The 22,679-nt window shown below is 44.8% G+C and overlaps 2 protein-coding genes across 3 annotated transcripts in view; both read right to left on the bottom strand.

Moving 5' to 3' along the window:
- The window catches only part of tfr2 (transferrin receptor 2), a 47,979-nt gene extending 39,220 nt beyond the window's left edge, over window positions 1-8,759 (bottom strand). Inside the window, exons 1-8 of one of the 2 annotated variants that reach the window (XM_085759031.1) lie at window positions 8,726-8,759; window positions 5,874-5,908; window positions 5,586-5,787; window positions 5,260-5,449; window positions 3,694-3,834; window positions 3,080-3,188; window positions 1,365-1,607; window positions 871-1,010 (exon numbers count right to left, since the gene is read on the bottom strand). In XM_085759031.1, coding sequence (XP_085615157.1) covers window positions 871-1,010; window positions 1,365-1,607; window positions 3,080-3,188; window positions 3,694-3,834; window positions 5,260-5,449; window positions 5,586-5,787; window positions 5,874-5,903 — 1,055 coding nt within the window. In that variant the 5' untranslated portion in view covers window positions 5,904-5,908; window positions 8,726-8,759. The remainder of the gene's footprint in view (window positions 1-870; window positions 1,011-1,364; window positions 1,608-3,079; window positions 3,189-3,693; window positions 3,835-5,259; window positions 5,450-5,585; window positions 5,788-5,873; window positions 5,909-8,725) is intronic. The other variant, XM_085759030.1, reaches the window with a different exon arrangement.
- Window positions 8,760-16,621: 7,862 nt separating this feature from the next.
- Window positions 16,622-22,170, bottom strand: LOC146968230 (uncharacterized). The gene is made up of 4 exons (XM_085760300.1): window positions 21,998-22,170; window positions 20,588-20,629; window positions 18,735-19,127; window positions 16,622-16,905 (listed from the first exon to the last, which is right to left on the bottom strand). Exons 1-4 carry the CDS (start codon window positions 22,161-22,163, stop codon window positions 16,622-16,624), a joined length of 885 nt encoding a protein of 294 aa, XP_085616426.1. The 5' UTR covers window positions 22,164-22,170.
- Window positions 22,171-22,679: the final 509 nt, after the last annotated feature.

The following is a 22,679-nucleotide window of genomic DNA, read 5'->3' as shown; positions in this document are numbered from 1 at the left end:
AACAGTACAAACAGGGTCCCATCCCATAATACGAGGCATCAAACATCTGTTAGCTTAGCCTGATTTCTATTGAAAACAGACGAAAACAACTCACCCACTCTCCTCCAGTTATACGCTACGCAGCAACTTTCCGTGTTGTGCTGAAACCAGATGTCTGTGCTGAAACCAGATGTCTGTGCTGAAACCAGATGTCTGTGCTGAAACCAGATGTTTGTGCTGAAACCAGATGTTTGTGCTGAAACCAGATGTTTGTGCTGAAACCAGATGTCTGTGCTGAAACCAGATGATTGTGCTGAAACCAGATGTTTGTGCTGAAACCAGATGTCTGTGCTGAAACCAGATGTTTGTGCTGAAACCAGATGTTTGTGCTGAAACCAGATGTTTGTGCTGAAACCAGATGTCTGTGCTGAAACCAGATGTTTGTGCTGAAACCAGATGTTTGTGCTGCCAGTCGGCCTCAGTCGTGTGTTGTCAGTGCCTGGACTCTGTGCTGGACACGGAAAGTTGCTGCATAGTGTATAACTGGAGCAGAGTGGGTGAGTTGTTTTCGTCTCTTTTCAATAGAAACCAGGCTAAGCTAACAGATGTTTGATGCCTCGTATTATGGGATGGGACCCTGTTTGATTGGTGGCTAGTGGATCTGTATACTGCGCTGTTTGTTATGGTGCGGTCATTGCTAAAGTTGCTACAACTGGAGAAGCTAGCGGTTAGCAGACTTCATCTCTCAAGGGGGGGGTCTAACTCGGTGTTACGGTGCGTTGGACCATGGCTTAAACTTATACCGGAATATCCCTTTAGCCTGAGGGGGGGTTGTTACCTGAGTAGCTTGGCGGCTGCAGTGGGGGGGGTTACCTGAGGGGGGGTTGTTACCTGAGTAGCTTGGCGGCGGTGGAGGCGGTGATGGGCAGAGCAGGGATGAGAGGAAGACCAGAGGACTGGATGGGAGGAAACTGGGTGTGGTTGAAGGACGGGAACCCTGGAGTGAAGGGGTCACCTGACCCCAGGTGGACCTGGGGGGGGGGGGGGCAGGGGGGAGGGGTTAGAGAGAGAGGAGTGACTATAGACTGTAAACAGAATGGATGTAGCACCATGACATCACCCATTGGTTTGGGGGGGTCTGTTTTGTGCTCCTACTACAGCATTTGAACGGGAGCGTATCTGTGTTCCCAAGACGGCGCCATCTTGGATTTTAGTGTGATACAGTAACTTGTGGCACAAAGAAATCTGATCAATGAGCATCTGTCCTGTCTGTCTGAGTGACAGCAGGAACGGCCAATCCCACGTTAGCAAGAAACGGCAGAGCCAATCGATGAGCTTGTGGGCGGTCTAAAGGGTTAGTGTGTATCTCAGTGTGTGTGTATTACGTGCTCAGACACAGCGGTGTGTGTGTTCAGCCCCAGGCGGCGGGGGTCCTGGGGCAGGTCTGCGGGGTCGGGGTAGATCAAGGCCCCGCCCCCTCCGCTCCTCTCGGCCAACCAGACCTTCTCGGCGAAGCTGACCCCGCCCCCCACGCGCATCACCACCAGGCGGCCAATCACGGACACGCCCACGCTGCTGAGCCAGCTGAAGTCCTCGGGACGCCCGTAGTTAGCATAGACCACGCCCCCCTGACCAGAGAGAGAGAGAGAGGGGACAGGTGAGACTTTACCTGGTTGCCATGGTGACAGGAGGAGCGATATTTCTTTTCGTAGGATAGGTCCGGGAAAGTCCCGCCTTTCCTGCCTCTGATTGGCTAGAAGAGCTCTCGCCTGATTGGTTGTTTGTTTTGGCTGTGAAACGCAGGCTGTCGGCAATCTAGTGTGATAAACTGCATGATAATTTAATACATCCATGGTGATAAGTGCACAGATCTACGGACTCTCTGGACTCACACTTCTCACTCAGATGTAAACGTGGACTCTCTCTACACTCTGGTCTTTTTACTAAACTTAAAGGACAATTCCAGGCGAATTCAACTCAGGGGTGTATTTTCATATCATTTCAGGTCTAACAGAAGGAATCTGAAGATTTTCAGTTTAATCGCTCCTGTTTTGCGGTAGTTGTGTCTGTCCCCGCATCGCCACGGCAGCAATGAATGGGAGTGGATGTAAGTTCTGCTGTTTAGGCTGTTTCCAGCCCTCAAAGCCACAGACAGCGTCAGATGGAGACTCAAACATGCAGCCAGAAGTTTATTTACTTCAACAAGCCGACATGTTTGTAAAACTAGATCTAATTCAAAGTCTCCCGGAGTCTCGCGCGAGACCCAGTTGCCGTGCTCGGTGTGTTCAGGAGCAGTGGGAAAAGCTACCGTTTGTGTCATAAACACAGGAATATCAACTCTTTACTTGCTTCAAGTAAAAAAAACTTCTCGGCGCATCTTTGAGTAGCCACCTGACGCTGTCTGTGGAAAAAAATGTACACTTCAAGCAAGTAAAGAGTTGATATTCCTGTGTTTATGACACAAGCGGTAGCTCCGACTGCGCCTGAACACACCAGCACTGCAACTTCGGGCTCGCGCGAGACTCCGGGAGACTTTGAATTAGATCTAGTTTTACAAACATGTCGGCTTGTTGAAGTAAATAAACTTCTGGGTGCATGTTTGAGTCTCCATCTGACGCTGTCTGTGGCTTTGAGGGCTGGAAACAGCCTAAGCAGCAGAACTTACATCCACTCCCATTCATTGCTGCTGTGGCGACGCGGGGACAGACACAACTACCGCAAAACAGGAGACATTAAACTGAAAACCTTCAGATTCCTTCTTGTAGACCTAAAATGATATGAAAATACACCCCTGAGTTGAATTCGCCTGGAATTGTCCTTTAACCAACATCTTTCTTCATTGCCTAAACCCAACCAATGGCACAATTACACTTCTCACTCTAACTCAAAATGTAAACTTGGAAAATAAATTTAAAAACTAAATTTTTCGGAATGTGAAACTTCAGTTAGTGATATTTTAGTTTACTGCAGTACTGTTGTGAGATGACGTTGGACGGCCAAATCGAATAACCAATCGGAGGAGAGCTCATCTAGCCAATCAGAGGCGGGGAAGGCGGGACTTTCCCGGACCTTTCCTACGAAAAAAGTCGGCCAGTCTCACCGTGGTCGTTCCCGTGGCGCTGTACGGACAGAAGTCTGACGGAGGGACGAAGATCTGGTCCAGAACCGAACCAGAGGCGTCCAGCAGAGACACGGAGCTACGCACCGACCTGCAACACACACACACACACACACACTGCTGACTCCGCCCCCTCTAACCCTCGTCCAATCACAGAGCAGCGCTGCCCTGGAGGGTAGAGCTGGGACGATATGCTTTTCTCCCGATTTGATTCTTCTACGATTTTTTTGGATGGCGATTCTACGATATTGTCGATTCTCGAAGATTTTTTGTGCATTTTTAACATTTATCTGCACACAAGCACTGTAGAAGCCTATAAATGAACATACTCCATTATAAAGTGAACTTAAACCCTTTTCAAAACCTGGACTCTCTGGATGTAAAAAAGGCGAACAAATGCACATTGCACAATATTTTAAAAAAAATTCGATTTAAAAATCGTCAAAAAAGATATCACGATATTTATGTGAATCGATTTTTTCTCCCACCCCCTACTGGAGGGGGCGGGGCCTGTGTCTGATAAGGGGGAGGGGCCTGTAGCCGTGAAGGGGGCGGGGCCTGTAGCCGTGAAGGGGGCGGGGCCTTAGTGGTCCTACCTGTGGGGGAACTGCAGCGTGGCGAACAGAGACTCGGTCCAGGTGTGGTCCATCTTCAGCTTAGAGAACCGAGCCAGAACCTCCGAGGCCAGAGACGTTCCCTCAGCAGAACCAGGAGGGTGGGACGCCCTGCTCACACGGCTGGAGAACCAGAATATATGAATATATACGGTATATATATATATATATATATATATATATATATATTAGGGCTGTCAAACGATAAATTTTTCTAATCGCGATTAATCGCATTTTTTCCACAGTTAACTCGCGATTAATCTCTATTAAAAATATTATATATGGCGCTTTGGACTTTCAACACTCCAAAGTGTTATAATCTCTAGACAAACAACTTTTAGACCAGACCTAGCAGGCCTAGTACCTAATCATAACACATGATGCATGAAACTCACACAGAATTGAAACGAATCTGCATCCAGTGGAAATTGCCCTTTACTTTGCTACGCCTCTGCCTGGCCATGTGCATTTGTTGACAACAAAGCCGTCAAAAAATCAATGGATGGAGCTGTGGATATATGTTAGACTGTGTATATTTGTGTAGTCATAAACAAAAGAATGCAGATTACGTAGGGAGTTTGTGTCACGGTGCTGCCACCTACTGGACTGGAGGTCCCACACTCCAGTCCTCCAGTCCAGCAGACAGAGGACAAAATGGGCCGCGATTAACAGCAATTAAAAAAATTTAACGCGTTTTTTTATTTTTATTAATTGCATCGCGATTAACGCGTTAACTCTGACAGCCCTAATATATATATATATATATAAATACACTCACACGGCTAGAGAACCAGAACCACAACCAGAAACGGGTCAGGACCAGAATATATACATAAACAGCTCTGTAAAAAATAAAGAGACCACTACTACTTAATAAACCAGCTTCTCTACATGTGGCAGCCATTGGTTCCAGTGTCTATTGAACTCCAACAAAAGCACCTCACTCTACTGAGCCGATCACCTGAACCAAACCAGATTTAATGAGGAAGAAAGATTATAAATAAATAAAAATGGGATTATCCCACCAATTTTGATTTCTAAATTCTTCCTAAATTTAAAAAGTTGTGTTGTGTTGTTTTAAAATGAATATGAACTTGTTTTCTTTGCATTATACGCTACAAGGTCTGAAAACACCAGAACTTTTTTTGTTATTTTGACCTGTTGCCATTTTCTGCAAATAAATAAATGCTCTAAATGACAATATTTTTATTTCCAATTTGGGAGAAATGTTGTCAGTAGGTTATAGAATGAAACCAAAGTGTTCATTTTACTCAAACACATGAAGAGTAAAACCAGAGGCCACAGTTTGAAGTGTCTCTTCATTTTTTCCAGAGCTTGTATGTATAGGTATATATGATTATTATTAGTTTAGTATGTTGTGTTGTGTTGTGTTGTGTTGTGTTGTGTTGTGTTGTGTTGTGTTGTGTTGTGTTGTGGTAGTAACCTGACAGTGTGGTAGACGTCCTCCTCCTGCAGCAGTCTGAGTATTGTGTTGTGTTGTGTTGTGTTGTGTTGTGTTGTGTTGTGTTGTTGTGTAGTGGTAGTAACCTGACGGTGTGGTAGACGTCCTCCTCCTGCAGCAGCGTCTTCATCATGTCTCTCAGCTCCCCCAGGTAAAGCTCCGCCCCCCCCTCTGCAGGTGATGTAGCTCCGCCCCCCTGGCTCTCAGGCTCCGCCCCCTCTCCATCTGGGGAGCAGAGGCCCCGCCCCCCGAACACGGCGTAGGCCAATAGGAACGCTGCAGAGACAGGACACGCCCCCTCTGGTCACATGATCAGAGTGTGTGTGTGTGTCTGTGTGTGTGTGTGTGTGTGTGTGTGTGTGTGTGTGTGTGTGTGTGTGTGTGTGTGTGTGTGTGTGTGTGTGTGTGTTACCGGTGGTGAAGACGACGAGTCCACACACACACAGCAGCGTCCCAGCTCTGCGGTAACCATGGTTTCTCCTCAGCACCAGGGCTGTGATGTCATCGATAAGCCCCGCCCCCGTCTCCTCTGATGTCACAAACGTCATCACCTCCCTCGTAGCTCCGCCCACTTCCTCCTCCTCCTCCTCCTCCTCCTCCTCCTCTGCTGCAGCCTGAGAGAGAGGGGGGGGAGGGGCCGTCACCATGGTAACAGGTCACAGGGGGAGGGGCCACAGGGAGGGGGCGGGGCCAGACTCACCTGTGTCAGCTGAGTCCTGATGGCGTCCATGATGATGAACCTTCAGAGAGACGAGACGAGGACAGAGAATCAGTCGTATTGATCCAGATGTGGAGTTATTACACTGGTTGTTTTCCTCTCCATGGGTCAAAGAGGCAGACACTCTAACTACATTTAAGTAGGTACAAGGTACAGTATGTAATAAATCTAAAGCAACTGGCCGTAAAATCCTCCTAATATGTGACAGAGACTCAGGAATAATGTTCATATAGACTGATTCGGCGACGTCACCGGAAATCGAACGGCCGCCATTACTGCGGTGACAACTCACACAGTCAGGCAGCTGTTGGCTCTGTGCGCGAAGCGGGCATTTGAATGCAAGTGGACCTTTTCTCTTCCCTTTCTCTTCTGCGAACATGTCCAGGAAGGCTGGGAGGACATGTGCCGTCCTCGACTGCTCTAATATCAGCAAAACACAGCCCCTTACTTCAGGAGGAGTGTCCGTGTTTAGACCGTAACGTTACGTACAGCGTGTCAGCAGCAGCAGCAGCAGCAGCAGCCAGCGACGCAGTCACAGCTGACCTGTACAACCTGGCTACCCTCCCTTCTCACCGTTACCTTCACATCGTGTGGACAGTCTGTGAATGTCTCACTGATCCCTTCAATATGATGTGATCATGGTCGTCTAAAAGCCGGTGTAAAATATGTCCGACCCATCCGGAGCTCAGGTCATTTTGACCGTAAATCAGAGACCTGTAATTGACGTTTTTTCTGATCATCGGAGGCCAGCTGATCAATAAAATATTCTTGAATATCTAAAACAAAGCAAAAGTTGTTGTTTTTATAATCTTATTCATGTAGCCTGTCCACATGATTAAATATCCCGCTGCTGGCTTGCTATCGTCAGCACGCATAACGTACCGGTATGTTATATCGTTTATGATACAGTCTCTTATCTCCCTGTGACTCTAATCTTTCCTGCTAATCGCTCAAACAAATGATTAATTACTAAATGAATATTGGTATTCATGTAAGAAACCTTAATCAGTTACTGGGGGGCACTAAACATCACAAATGCAGCCTATTTATGATGCTGTCATAGAGAATCAGTTTACTATGACTGACACATGTCACCGCAGCAATGGCGCCGCCGCAAGATGGCGGCATACACAAAACGTTCTCCGAATTCGTCTATAACATGATGAACTCACCAACAACAATAGCACAGCCAGAGTATTCACATTAAAAATCTGTTTTTGCAGACTGCAAATCATCCCTATACTGACCCTGCTGCTTCCACTGAGCTGCTGCTACGAAAAACCAGATCGCTGTGTTTTGAATTTGACTGCAGTGACCGTTTTTGGCCACATTCTTACATATTGCACCTTTAAGACCTTTTTAGTTATTGTTTATTGTGGAAAGATCAACGTTTCGATCCCTGTGGATCTTTGTCAGGATGCTGACGTCAAGATCCTGACGAAGATCCACAGGGATTGAAACGTTGATCTTTCCACAATAAACAATAGAGGAGCTTGATACAGAGTGCGGACTCCACTTCTTTTTTTTTTTTTATATACAAATAAAATTGCCTTGCTTTGCCTTGCCTCACTAGTTCTGGTTTTCATGTCACACTCATTCATCTGCAGATGGATACGAGAGCAGAGAGGGAGCGTGACAGAGAGGAACAGCAGGTTTCATGTTTCCTGAACCAAACTAATTAGAAACCAAGAGAAACAAACATCTGTAAACATCTGTGTCCAATGTCTCTGATAATCTGACAACAGGTTTCACTCCACAAAGACACTTCACTGACTTTATTTCGAAAGAACTGGACGTTTACTTAGTAAACAGTGACGTGCTAATAGAAACTCTGACTCAGCTTCCTGTATTATTATTATAACGTGACCTAATAAATCTCAAATCACTATTTCCTCTTTATCTTCAGGTAGTTTCAGGTGTAAAAGCAGAACTCAGTCAGATCTGAGTCACTTCTGATGTAAACAGACGGATCAGAAGAATCAGACCGAGTAAAGACCGACTCGGACTCTTCTCAGGCTCTAGAGATGTTTCTACTCACGCTGCCACGTCTACAAATCACTGTAGAGCATGAAACTGATATATTTGACCCTGTGGTAAAGCCACTGTGCTTCACCAGCAAGTCTCTGCCGTTCAGAAAGAACATTAGTTTGGAAACTTTTTCACTAATAACTTCTCGTAGAGAGCAACATTGCCTCTTGTTTATTTATAAAGTATTGATTGGGAAGCTCCCAACCTACTTAACATCTTTGTTAGACTTCAGTCTACCAAGCCCCACCCACTCAGCATCATTTATTAGGTTAGATATTCCACGTGTAAATACTGAGGGAGGAAAGAAAGCTTTTAGCTTCTTTGCCCTGGACAAGTGGAATAAATGACAGGACTCACTCAAACTGAAACAGTTTATTCCAGTGGAGTCCTTCAGAAGTCTCTTAGACTTTGTCTTTTACACTGAGTGTACTTGTCTTCCATGAAGCTGTGACCCTAAATGTACATGCTGTTCTCCTTGTGTCTGCTCAGTGTATCTCTGATTCTGACACTTAATGATCAAAGTGTGTGCGTTGCTTACAATTGTGTTGTTTTAGTTTTTTATCTCTGTAATCAGGGCGTCACTGAGAAAGAGAGCCTGCTCTCAGTTGGCCCCCATGAATAAATAAAGGTTTGAAATGAAATGAAATGAAAAATAACGGTGTGTAAGTTTGTAACCAGGAGGAGGGTCGGGGGCTCTAACAGCTTAACACACACACACACACACACACACACACACACACACACACACACACACACACACACACACACACACACAGCCTCTTGAAGCAGCTGAATCGTGTCGTCGTACCTGTGAAGTCAAAAGCAGCTGGAAGCGTCCGTCCTCGGTCTCCGTCCTGTTGAAACTCTCTCTGGACTTTGAAACCTCTGAACCAACGAACTGTTTTCACTGCAAACACACACACACACACACACACACACACACACACACACACACACACACGTGTCAGCATGGAGACACACACAGACGTCACAATATGTAACTATATATTAACTGTAATATAACTATTTATTATGTATGTATTTAGGAACAGTTAGTGTGTGTTTGTGTTCTACACTATGTGGTACAATATTTTATTCCATTGTTGTTCTTTTTTTTTTTTTGTCATTTACTTTTTATTGGTTTTTGATTTTACATGTAAACGAACAAACAGGCAAACAATCTACATGAAGACCTATAGATCAGGGCTTCTCCACTAGTTTCACTCTGGGCTCCACATCTTCCCATGGTCATTAAGTCACGACCCACTTTCATAGAATTCAAACCAAGATTTATTTTTTTAAGCTTTTAAAAACTCATTTATCTCTTTATTGAGCAAAGTGTATTTCAGAGCACATGAATGAAACTGAGGAGTTACCATGACAACTGCATGTACGGAAGTGAATAAAAAAACATCAAACTGCACAAAATGGAGACCAACAAAACGATATATTTGACTTCTAATGCATCTCTGCATTCAGAGCATGTTCACAAAAGTGAATAAATATCAAACTGCACAAAATAAAGACCCACAAAACAAAACCAGATTCACTGCATCAGGCCACATTAATAAGAAACTGAGATCTTTGCATTCAGAGCAAATGGAGCAAATAATCAGAAAGTGAGGAGGAGCATTACAACTGCATGTGTTCACGTGTCTCCTGCCTTTCAAAATAAGTTATTTTTCAAAATAAAAGACATGTCCAACATCAGATGTGCATTAAAGGGACAACCAGGAGTTTCTATCTGGTTATAAAAAGTCTGATATTAATGTGGATGAATCTACGTTACCACTTGTTAATGGTCCATTTTAGATAAATCTATGGTTTTGTCTCTATGGTTATTTTGTTATTATTAGTGGTGGTGGAAATGCTGGGCGAGCCGACCAGCGTTTCTTTACTTTCGGTTTCGTGGCGAGTCATGAGAATAACGCCGCCGTATGAATCTCCGTTTATGGTGGGAACTACGACGGTATGTGATCGTCTTCCAACCTCTGACTTTAATTCTTGATGAATGAAAACATGAGTCTGTCTTGACCCGGTCAAAGAATTTCACGGTGCGGAGGCTCATAAATGTAGTGTGAAAACACTTCACTTTAACAAAACTCCTCGTTGTCCCTTTAAATATTATTTACTTTTTTGACCAGCTGTCCTCGACCCATCCAGAACGGGTCTAGACCCACTTCTGGGTCCCGACCCACCAGTTGAGAACCACTGGTCTAGTGGACCATAGTGGACCCTAGTGGACCCAACTGGTCCAGGTGTCCAGGTGTTCTGGTCTCTGTGGAAACCAACAGAAGAGGAAGAGGACGTGAAACAGAGAAGTGTCCCACTGAGACTCACATCACTAAAATAAAACTGTGGCTGAAAACGACTCAGAGGTTTCTGTCTGTGAGACTGAGGACAGACAGAGAGGACGGAGAGACACACTGCAAAAACTCTACATCTCACCAAGAATGTTTGTCCTGTTTCTAGTCAAAACAAATCTAATTCTACTTAAAATCAGACTCATCACATAAAAAGCAGCTTGTTTTTAGACACTTTTTACTTCTTTCAAGCTGATTTTCACTTGAAATAAGTAGAAAAATCTGATAGTGGAGCAAGTTTTTCTTTCTTATTACAAACACAAAAAACTTGTTTTCACTGGCAGATTTTTCTACTTACTTCAAGTGAAAATTAGTTTGAAACAAGTGAAAATGATCTAAAAACAAGTTCATTTTTAGGTGATGAGTCTTATTTTAGTTGTGTGACATCATCAGGGGGCGTGTCTTATGCTGCGTTCAAGACAACTCGGAAGTCGGAAAAAAACGAGCTCCGAGTTGTAAAAAATGAATTGAACGGCGTCGAACTCTGAAATTACAGGTCAGAAACTCAGGTATCATATCAGAGCTCCGACTTTCTGACTTGACGTCACGACAACATCAAAACATGGCGGCCCTCGTCTTAAACGGTTAGAATTTAGACATTTGAAGTTATTTCCTTGAGGTTTGAATGCATATTTGTTTGTGTAATATTGCAGTAGCCGATATGAAATATGTTTATAATAAGCTGTGATTGTTGTATGGTGTGAAATTGTGTTTCCTCGTATGTGACGAAATAACCTTTAACTGTTATCAAGGCTGTAACATTATATGTGCACTCATCTGCAGCGTCTCCTCTCCTCCAGAATAAACATCATTTACTGCTGCAGTGATTTTTACTATTCAGCTCTGAGCCACAATACGACAAACTTCCTTCAGGTATCCATGGTTTTATTCTCCAGAGTTCCTGCAGCGTGAACACAATGATGTCGGAAGTCGGAAATTTCCAAGTTGGGAATTCTGACCTCCGAGTTGTTTTGAACGCAGCATTAGGGCCCATTCACATGGAGCGTCTTTTGCGCGAGCGTTTCCATTGTTTTCAATGTAACCACGCGCCTTGCGCGCGCAAAATCCGAAGCGACGCCGACGCGCCTTTTTTTCCGTGCGCGTCCGAGGCGCACCGAGATGAAAATATCTCAACTTTTTCGAATGCCGCACGCGCACCGCGTGTCATGTGATCAGAATCAGCTGCACGGACCTGCTTCACCAGCAGCAACAAGCAGCCGGCTCTCAGTGCTTGCTGCTTTCAGCAGCTCCCTCTCCCCCTCCCACTCCATAGCTGCCGCCTGCCGTAGCAGCAGTGTGATACCAGAACATTTAACCGCATTTTTAACTTTTATTAGACACAAGGTGGTGAGTTCAGGTCTGGCCTGCCTCCCTCCTCTCCACACGGCGCTGAGTCCTCCGTTCACACTGACAGATGGAGCAGTGAAGCTGCTTGAACTCTGATCAGCTCTGTGTTTACTCTGTTCCTGGTTAAATGACAGAAGCGTCACCACTAAATGTAAGAATGTGACAGGCGCTTTTGGTTGCTTAGTAACGGCAGACGCGACCATAGACGCGAGCTCAGAAGCGCTTTGAAATTCTAGTTGTGTGACATCATCATCAGGGGGCGTGTCTTATTCTAGTTATGTGACATCATCATCAGGGGGCGTGTCTTATTCTAGTTATGTGACATCACCAGGGGGCGTGTCTTATTCTAGTTGTGTGACATCATCATCAGGGGGCGTGTCTTAGGCCTAGTCCACATTAACACGGGTATTTTTGAAACCGAACTTTTCTGGACCCCGGTTAAAAAAAAATTCGCGTCCACACCACCGGTGTGATAAAAAATAACTCCGTCCACATGAAACCGCAAATCCGTCTTCATGTGCATTCCAAAGCAGTAGGTGGTGATATCACTCCTAACAGGAAAGCAGCTGTAACTTGTACAGAGAGAGTGGAGGCTCAAACAGCTCAAACTGACCGGCACCGCGAGTCCGCGCTACTAACACACCCCGCCCGGAATCTCTTGTTTATGACAGATACGAAAATACACAAATACACACATCGTAACGATAATCCATCGATCCACTGATTGATTCTGAAAGGCTTCATTTAAAACAAATGTACAGGACGGAAGGAAGCAACACAGTGGGGAAGTGACCGCAATTTACAATTTGATAAAAGCCTATTTTAGCCATATCAGCATGGTGGGGTCCGCCCGCTATTCCGACATGTCTCTATTTAGACATCCCGCTATTAGACGACATCCCTCTATCTAGACATGCCGGTAGTCCGACACTTTTTGATACCGCTATTCCGATTTTTTTTTTTTTTTTTTACAGCTGCGATACCCAGGCGCGTCTCTCTCTCTTTTCTTTTCAGCATGCCTGTCACCGGTTTGATGAGGGAGTGATGTTCTTAATTTCAACAACTCAACTATCAAGTCGCAAACAAAACTAACACACATGATAAACAAACAGAACTATGCTGCAGTTTGTTTGTCAAGTTAACCTGTGACCTTCAGCACCACGGACAGCGCTGCGGATGAGCCGCGGAGCTGCATCTGTGAGCGTCTGGGCTCTGGGCTCAGGGCCTGGGGCCTCATTTATCAAAACTAAGTAAGCAGTGTAAAACTGCTGCTACTAAATGTTTTGCTTAGGCCTACGGAGAAAAGACACCCAAAATATTTACACCTTTTTCAGATCTATCAAACTGTGCATGCACAACTCTACGCAATTTCTCTTTGATAAATCAAACTGGTTACAAGAATGGTGTGCAGTTGTGCACGTGAACACACCTCTGCCCCCGGAATGCCTAGACACAACCATATATGGTCAGCACGTGCATATTAATTAGCCATGTGCTCTCTGTGGAGCAGCAACAAAGTTATTCTCTCTTCAGCTGACTTCAGTGACAGAATAATAACAGTCTCAGTAGCTGCAGATCAGGGGTGCTGCTGCCGGTGTGTTTTTAAACTTGGAGGGTTTGTTTTTTCTTCTCTCTTATAGGCCTATGTATTTGTGTATGAGAAACAGTGTCTCAGATGAAGAAAAAAAATCAGGACAGGTCTGACTATAACGTAGCCTAATCAATCAATGTCGGAAAAGCGGAATGTTTGAAAAATAGTAAAGTGCCCCTACTCCGACAATGAAAAAAAGAATCTCGGACTAGTGGGACGCTTGAAAAATAAAATTAGAAGTCAATGTCGAAATAGCGGCATGTCGGAATAGCAGCATGTAACCACATATGGTGACCACGCGGTTTTGTATTAGTGTCCGAATGTTTAGTGATTATTGATATTCACAGGAGCGTCTGAGTGGTCAGCGCATGGTCAGCGTCGAGAACTTGACGTGCTAGCAACAGTAACTAGGGAGGGCAGGGATTTCTGAAAAATGTCCGGTTTTCCTGTCCACACGTGAAGCTGAAACCGGAGTTTTCGAAAAAGTTCACCCTGGACTCCGGTTACAAAAAACTCCGGTTTCAGGAGCCCAGTTCTGCGGTTACGTGTGGACGAAAGGCCAAACCGTGTAGAGAAACACACGGTTTCAAAAATACCCGGGTTCGTATGGACGGGGCCTTATTCTAGTTGTGTGACATCATCATCAGGGGGCGTGTCTTGTTGGATATCGTTTCTGGTGTCAAACCTTTTACAACGCTCCGTGTCTGTTTTCCAAAAAACTGTGATTTTGCCCCCTGGGTGTGGATCAAACGTCTGGGGGCAGAAACGCGACAAACAGACGACGGAAACACAACGTAAACAGTTTGTCTCATCAGGCCGATCCGTTTATTGAACACAGATACAAACTGAAACACTGGTTACAGCAGAAACAGGAAGTAAGATGACGGTGTGAACACGTCGGCTCACAGCTCCGTGGTGACGTCAGCGATGAGGTCATCGTACTCGTGGTCGGACTGGGCCGTCTCCGTAGAGACGACGACGGCGGTGGGTCTGCGTCCCCCCCTCCCCCTCCTCCTCCTGCGGCGGCAGAGCGTCACCATGACGACGGTGCAGACGCAGTAGAGGCATGCGACCAGCAGGAGGCAGGAGAGTCTGGGCAGCGACACGGGGAGGGGGGGGGGCCGGGGGGAGAGGGGGAGGGGGGGCGGGGTCTGTGGAGACAGAGACAGGAAGTGATGTCATGTGTCTGCAGACCAATCAGACCCCTTGGTTTGTTGCTAATGGATACAGATATGACAGATACCAAATATGGACAACATGGATGTCAGTAGGAACGCGAGTATCGACCTTAATACGTTTACTACGATGGTCTTATACAGTAATATATATAATATTGATCTTTTTGGAAGTTCGCTTGGCCGGGACGTTTTGTTTAAAGGTATAGTACGTAGGAATTCCCCCCATCTAGCGGTGCGGTTGCATATCTGAACGTATTCTTGATGTTGCATTCAGGTGAAACCGGGCAGACGTCAGACAGACAACAGACGCTGCATGTAACAGGATAAACAAGTGGTCCGTGACAACATGTTGTCATGGTGATGTGGTATTGTTTTACCCAGAGTGCGAATTATACAATGACAATTGGGGGGGTCAACATTTTACACAGCGCGCAGTACAGCGCAGACGCGTGCTTGAGTTAACAGAAGTCTTACAGTATCTTGCTTGTTCAATGAAATGTCTACAGTCTGTAGATGATGATAAACCAAATTTTACACAATTTTACAGTTCATGCGGCACATAATGTACCACACAGACAACTTTTGTAGTCACCAACAAAATATTCTAGATCTAAACTGCCGAAATTCAGACCCATGCACACACACCCTAGCAAAGACAATGAAATGGTTTAGTCCACTAGGGGTGTCTGAAATTTTACTACAAGCATCTTCCTGGCATGACTATGGAAATACTGTATATTGTAGTATTTATGATTACTAATAAGAAAGATACATGTTTCAACCCCCCCTATCTGTTATTTGTACCTCTTTTAGGGGGGTTGAAGTCGTAATTAGGGGGGTCAAACCCCCCCAAACCCCCCTGTAATTCGCACTATGGTTTTACTGTCTTTCTCTGGTGGAGTAAAATGACATCCGGTTGGTTTGCCGAGTCGACGGCCGTCTGCCTGACTGCACCTGAATGCAACACCGGTGCCTCCGTCCTTCCTCACACTACACAGTGGTGACGGTTTTAACAGGCCGTTTCCGTGGTTACCTACGGTCACGATGCAACATGGCCGCCTCGGTTCGGTGCGTCGCCCACTTATGTATTTGTAACGACTTGTAACGACTCATTCTAAGGAACCAGAAAGCTTTACTTTGGATGCAGCTGTGATTCACCTTCAGTCAAATACGGATTTATGAAAGACAGGTTTGATTTTTGATCATGAAAAAAAACGTTGGCCCACACCGTCAGACACATTTTCAACAAAAACTTTTATGACATTAAATGAACAATGTGATTCAACTTCGATACTCACGTTCCTACTGCCGTCCATACTGTCCATGTTTGGTATCTGTCAGCATCATTTTATAGGTTATTAAAAACCCTCCTGTTGTCCTCCTGGGTCAAAGAAGGAAGGATGAAGGGAAAGAAGGAAGGAAGGAAGGAAGGAAGGAAGGAAGGAAGGATGAAGGGAAAAAAGGAAGGAAGGAAGGAAGGATGAAGGGAAAAAAGGAAGGAAGGAAGGAAGGATGAAGGGAAAAAAGGAAGGAAGGAAGGAAGGAAGGAAGGATGAAGGGAAAAAGGAAGGAAGGAAGGTAGGCAGGAAGGATGAAGGGAAAAAGGAAGGAAGGAAGGTAGGCAGGAAGGATGAAGGGGAAAAGGAAGGAAGGAAGGATGAAGGGAAAAAGGAAGGAAGGATGAAGGGAAAAAAGGAAGGAAGGATGGAAGGAAGGAAGGATGAAGGGAAAAAGGAAGGAAGGAAGGTAGGCAGAAAGGATGAAGGGAAAAAGGAAGGAAGGAAGGTAGGCAGGAAGGATGAAGGGGAAAAGGAAGGAAGGAAGGATGAAGGGAAAAAGGAAGGAAGGATGAAGGGAAAAAAGGAAGGAAGGCAGGCAGGCAGGAAGGACGAAGGGAAAGAAGAAAGGAAGGATGAAGGGAAAAAGGAAGAAAGGATGGAAGGAAGGTAGGCAGGAAGGACGAAGGGAAAGAAGAAAGGAAGGATGAAGGGAAAGAAGAAAGGAAGGAAGGAAGGAAGGATGAAGGGAAAGAAGAAAGGAAGGAAGGCAGGAAGCACGAAGGAAGGAAGGAAGGAAGGAAGGGAAAGGGAAGGAAAGAAAGATGGAGGGAGGGAACAGATTGGGCCAATTGGATCAAAAGAGGAAGGAAGAGGAAGTCAGCCACTAGGCGGCGTTAAGGGGTCTGAATGTGCAGCAGCCAGATACTACTGACAGGAAGTGATGTCATGGTGATGTCATGGTGATGTCACTGTGCTGACCTGTGACCCTGAGCCAGCTTTGAGCCGACGGTCCGAACACGTCGGTGGAGCAGGAGTAGAAACCTTCGTCGGTCGGCCGGACTCGTCTGATGGAGAGCTCTGGGACCGCCGTCCTGTTCCCCGCGTGGACGCCGTTCCTCAGGAAGTACGCCGCGCGGGCGCCGCCGCCGCCTCTGCTCCGGCAGCGCAGAGTGATGTCACTTCCTGTCGCCACAGGGAGCGCAGGGATCTCCAGGATCAAAGGTCCGTCTGCAAAGCAAACAGGAAAACTAGAGACTTCTTTACATCCAGGACCCGGAATAGAAACTAGACCACCGAGCTGTTGGACAAACACACAGGTAACTGGTCTGAGACTGAACAACGCTACTGTCATTCATTCATTCATTCATTCATTCATTCATTCATTCATTTATTTCAGACCCAAGGGGATACATATCAAAAATAATAAATGGACGTCAATGGACGTTCACATTAGGGTCAATGGCCTGAATTTTTTTTTTTTTTAATTAGAGAAATTTCTGGAAGAAAGTGGTAACATTTCTCAAAAGTTTAAAAACATTTCTAGGAAAAAAAGGTATAAAAGGTCGGGGACCCCTTGAACCCTCTCAAGGACCCCTGACCACACTTTTGGCGCTTTTCCACTATCACGGCTCGGCACGGCCCACTTTTTCTGCTTTTCCACTAGCCCTAGTACCTGGTACCAGGAACTATTTTAGTTCCTCCTCCTGGTTCCAAGCAGCCGAAGCCGAAGCGATACTATAACGTGACGTCAGCGGACTGCTTTCCACTGATTGGACAGAGCGTCGCCACTAGTTGTGTTTCCATCCACCTTTTTTTATTCGCATTTTCAAAAATTGCGAATAAATACTTGAATGGAAACGCCAGAAATTCGAATAAAGGCAGTAAATGCGCATAAAAGTTTATATGCTTGGAGGGGGGGATTTGTCAGCGTATCGATTAAAGGAAATGCGAGTTTTTGTGATGGAAACAGATGATGTGAATTGAGGCAGAGTTTGTGGGTGAAGCTGCTGGACTTCACCCAGCGACGCCCCGGTGTCCCAGCTCTTCTCTCTGCACCCCGCGACACAAACGCTCCGTAACCCATAATGTTTTGTTTATGACGGTTAAGACGACACAAACACACGCCGTAACATCGTTATGTAACTTAGTGATTTTTCACCGGCTTCGTATGTAAACAGATGCACATGGAGGAGAGGAGCATAACCAAAACAGCGGAAAAGCGAGCGGACTTGGACAGTTCCCTACTGTCTTTCTGTGTAAATATCTCATGTTACAACATGAAAACCTGACGCTTATATTCCAGTGCAGCCTATGTACAGTATTTTCTTTTAAAATGTAGCTGGTGCGGATTATACAGGTGCGTCTATAGTCTGGAAAGTACGTAAATTGTCCATGATGTTGAGTGTCAGCTGAGTGTCAACTGTTGTCATGGATACATTCACGCTCTCTTATGACGTAATCTCACGGCGCACTCCTCCTCCTCTCCCAATAATCGCTAAACAATAATGAATGGAAACGGTCATAAATTCGCATTTGCTTTTTGCGCATTTCCACAAAATCCGCTTTTAAATTCGATACGACTTGGATGGAAACCCAGCTACTGGAAGAACGGCGAGCGCTACGTCCCACATGAGAATCAAACAGAATCAAAAATTTCAAAAACACAGCGGCAACAGAGACTGTTGTTATTCCTTCACCTGAGTTAAATGTTGCTGTGTGTAAAACCACTGAGGTCTGTTAACGAGCTGCAGACCAGTGAGTTTGGAGCTGACGAGACGAGAGAAACAAGAGAGACGGACAACGCCCCCGCTGAGGAGGAACTAGAAGAACTCAGCTGTAGTGGAAAAGCACCTTTACCGAGCCGTGCTGAGCCGTGACTGTGTAGTGGAGTTTTCCCTCAGTGGATGTGAGGGTCTAAGGACAGAGGATGTTGTTATGATGGGATGTAAAGCCCTTTGAGACAAACTGGTGGTAAAACGAGCTATACTAATAAAATTGCCTTGCCTTGCCTAGTGGAGCGCCCTTAGAGAAGCACAAGTTCTGAAGAGCTACTGTACCCTTAAGAGACACGGTGATGTCGACCTGGAGGCTCCTCTGTCCTGAACTGGTCTCACACCAGTAAACTCCAGAGTCTGACTGGGAGAGAGATGAGATGGAGCAGGAAGAACTATTAAAGACCCCAAATCCTCCTGAACCACCACACTGCTCCACCTGTCCTCCTCTGGTCCTGTTGAGTCTCAGTCCTCCTGTCTGTCCTCCTGTCTGTCCTCCAGTCTGTCCTCCTGTCTGTCCTCCTGTCTGTCCTCCTGTCTGTCCTCCTGTCTGTCCTCCTGTCTGTCCTCCTGTCTGTCCTCTGGTCCTCTTCACTGTCTGTTGATCATCATCACAGCTCAGAGACACGTTCTCTCCAGAGAAGAACTGCTGGAGGTTTGGACGGACGTCTAGAGACACTGAGGACAGAGAGAGAAAGAGTCAGATAGACACTGAGACACCTCACCAGTCAGACCCAACCAGATTACTAAACAGCTGAAACAAGGCTACATCACTTTTTTTTTTTTCAAAGGAGGTTAAATGGAAAGCAACTGGACTTAGTTATTTGTCTGTCCCAGTCCCAGCCTGGTCAGATGCTACATGAACTGATGAAGCCTCTTGGATGAAGGTGAAACGTCTTCCTAGACAAATAACTAAGTCCAGTTGCTTTCCATTTAACCTCCTTTGAAATACTATGACCTGGACAAATGAGAATATGCACCGGCTACATCACTTATTGGCAAACACAAACAGAAACACAGAGCAGAATGCAGTGCTATCTGGCCCTAAACTGACAGTTACTACACCACAGCAGATGATCTGAGCATGGTGACTGAGTGAACACAGCCTCGGCTCCCTGCAGAGCAGAGGCTACTGTCACTGCAGCCTTAACCAACCAGAAACACAGTTACACTTCCTCACCACATGGGAAAAATATACTGTAAGTATTAGAGAAACATATTTCCCAACATTTGAATCAATAAAAGGTTTTTTTAAACTATCAGATGAGGACAAACTGTCCATCCTGTTGGGGGAAGAACCAACGACTAATAAACTAATAGCAGTCTATGTTTCTGCTGCCACAGACTGAGGGACAGGGAGAGACACTCGTCAGCTGACACACACATTTGTTGTTTGGTTCTTTGTATTTAGACTAGGGCTGTCAAACGATTAATTTTTCTAATCGCGATTAATCGCATTTTTTCCATAGTTAACTCGCGATTAATCTCTATTAAAAATATTATATATGGCGCTTTGGACTTTCAACACTCCAAAGTGTTATAATCTCTAGACAAACAACTTTTAGACCAGACCTAGCAGGCCTAGTACCTAATCATAACACATGATGCATGAAACTCACACAGAATTGAAACGAATTGCATCCAGTGGAAATTGCCCTTTACTTTGCTACGCCTCTGCCTGGCCATGTGCATTTGTTGACAACAAAGCCGTCAAAAAACCAATGGTTTTGGAGCTGTGGACTGTGTATATTTGTGTAGCAACCAACTTGAAGGTGCCTTACCGCCACCTACTGGACTGGAGGTCCCACACTCCAGTCCTCCAGTCCAGCAGACAGAGGACAAAATGGGACGCGATTAACCGCGATTAAATTTTTTAATCGCGGTTAATTTTTTTAATTAATCTCATTGCGATTAACACGTTAACTCTGACAGCCCTAATTTATACATTGTCTATACATTTATTTCTACAGTAATCACAACACTATACTGTAGATGTTGTTTTCCTTAATTGTTATGATCATTATTTTTAATTCCAAACGCTTTGGCAATATGGTATGTACAATGTATGTCATGCCAATAAAGCTATTTGAATTGAATTGACAGATACACAGAGAGACAGCACCAGTTTTCTCTCTCACCTTCAGAACCAGTCGGTCCAGACAGCAGCAGCACACACACACCTGGAACAGGAGCTCAGAGGTCAAAATGTACTCCGGTACAAGTAAAAGTAACTCAGTCAACATGTTACTCCAGTAAGAGTAAAAAAGTACTTGCTTTTAAAGGTACTTAAGTATCCAAAAGTACATGTTTCATCCTCCCTTCCTTGACCCAGGAAGACAGCAGGAGGGTTAAATGAAACAGAAATAAAATGATAGGCTGTGTGTGTGTGTGTGGGCCAACGTGTTCATAAAATATAAAATGTCACGTTGGCCCACACTGTCAGACACATTTTCAACAAAAACTTTTATGACATTAAATGAACAATGTGATTCACGTTCGATCCTCACGTTCCTACTGACATCCATGTTGTCCATGTTTGGTATCTGTCATATCTGTAACCATTAGCAACAAAAACAATATGCAATAGAACATTTAAAAGCATTTTATTTCATTATAGGCTATTTAAAAAAGTTTAAAAGTGTTCCAAGCTTCACAAACAAAATGATCTGTGCAGTTGCAGTTTTACAGTCGACCACTAGGTGGCGTTAAGGGGTCTCTTACTCTGACTCTTAGAAAAGTCAGAGTCAGAGTAAAAGTCTTATTCTTCACATCAATGAATGACTCTAATAGTTTGTAAATGAATGTAAGGAGCTTTTAACTCTGAACTCTTTGCTGCTCAGCTGCACTGATGTGCTGCTTTTAGGGGTCAGGGTTTCCTTCACAGACAAACACAGCTTGTGTCCACACTGCAAAAATTCAAAATCTTACCAAGAATATTTGTCTTATTTCTAGTCAAAATAAATCTAATTCTACTTAAAATCAGACTCATAACATTAAAAGTAGTTTGTTTTTAGACACTTTTTACTTCTTTCAAGCAGATTTTCACTTGAAATAAGTAGAAAAATCTGATGGTGGAGCAAGTTTTTCTTTCTTATTACAAGCACAAAAAACTAGCTTTCACTGGCAGATTTTTCTACTTATTTCAAGTGAAAATTAGTTTGAAACAAGTGAAAATGATCTAAAAACAAGTTAATTTTTAGGTGATGAGTCTTATTTAAAGTGGAAAGAGTTTAGTTTTGACTAGAAATGAGACATTTTGACAAGAAATAAGACAAATATTCTTGGAAAGATTTAGAGTTTTTGCAGTGCAATAGGATTTTAGAAAAAGACCTGAAAGTAACCAGTACTTTTCAGCCTTCCTACTAATTAACTCCAGTAAAAGTACTAATATTTGTCTTGGAAATGTATTCAAGTAAGAGTAATAAGTACCAAAGAAATCTAATACTCAAGTAGAGTACAAATCCTCTGAATATGTACTCAAGTAAATGTACTCTGTTACTGTCCACCGCTGGTCAGAGGTCAGAGGTCAGAGGTCAGAGGTCACTCACCCAGCAGCAGAGACACAGCTGGACCCTTCATGTTGTCGTGGTAACGGCTGTCTGTCTGTCTGAGCTTCAGTCGGAGCGTCGACTTCAGGCTCACCACTTCCTGTTTGATGGTCTCAGCTCCTGATTGGCTGAGCTTCACGTGACCTCGCTGCTGCTCTGATGACATCACGCTGACCACCTGACCACACACACCTGCAGGACCTGAACCTGAACTAAAATAACAACCTGGACCAACAACCTGAACCTAAAATAAAAAATAAAACCTGCAGGACCTGAACCTGAACTAAAATAACAACCTGGACCAACAACCTGAACCTAAAATAAAAAATAAAACCTGCAGGACCTGAACCTGAACTAAAATAACAACCTGGACCAACAACCTGACCTCTGGAGGTTTCACAGTCTGTTTCTGTTCCTCTGAAACACAGACCAGAACCAGGACAAGGACCAGGACCAGGACCAGGACCAGGACCAGAACCAGAACCAGAACCAGAACCAGGACCAGGACCAGAACCAGAACCAGGACCAGGACCAGGACCAGGACCAGGACCAGGACCAGGACCAGGACCAGAACCAGAACCAGAACCAGAACCAGGACCAGGACCAGGACCAGGACCAGGACCAGGACCAGAACCAGGACCAGGACCAGGACCAGGACCAGAACCAGGACCAGGACCAGGAC

Source organism: Trachurus japonicus, chromosome 18 (assembly GCF_045865225.1).
Source record: "Trachurus japonicus isolate A0001 chromosome 18, Traja_1.0".
NCBI lineage: Eukaryota > Metazoa > Chordata > Actinopteri > Carangiformes > Carangidae > Trachurus > Trachurus japonicus.
This window is presented reverse-complemented; position numbering and strand designations above follow the sequence as displayed.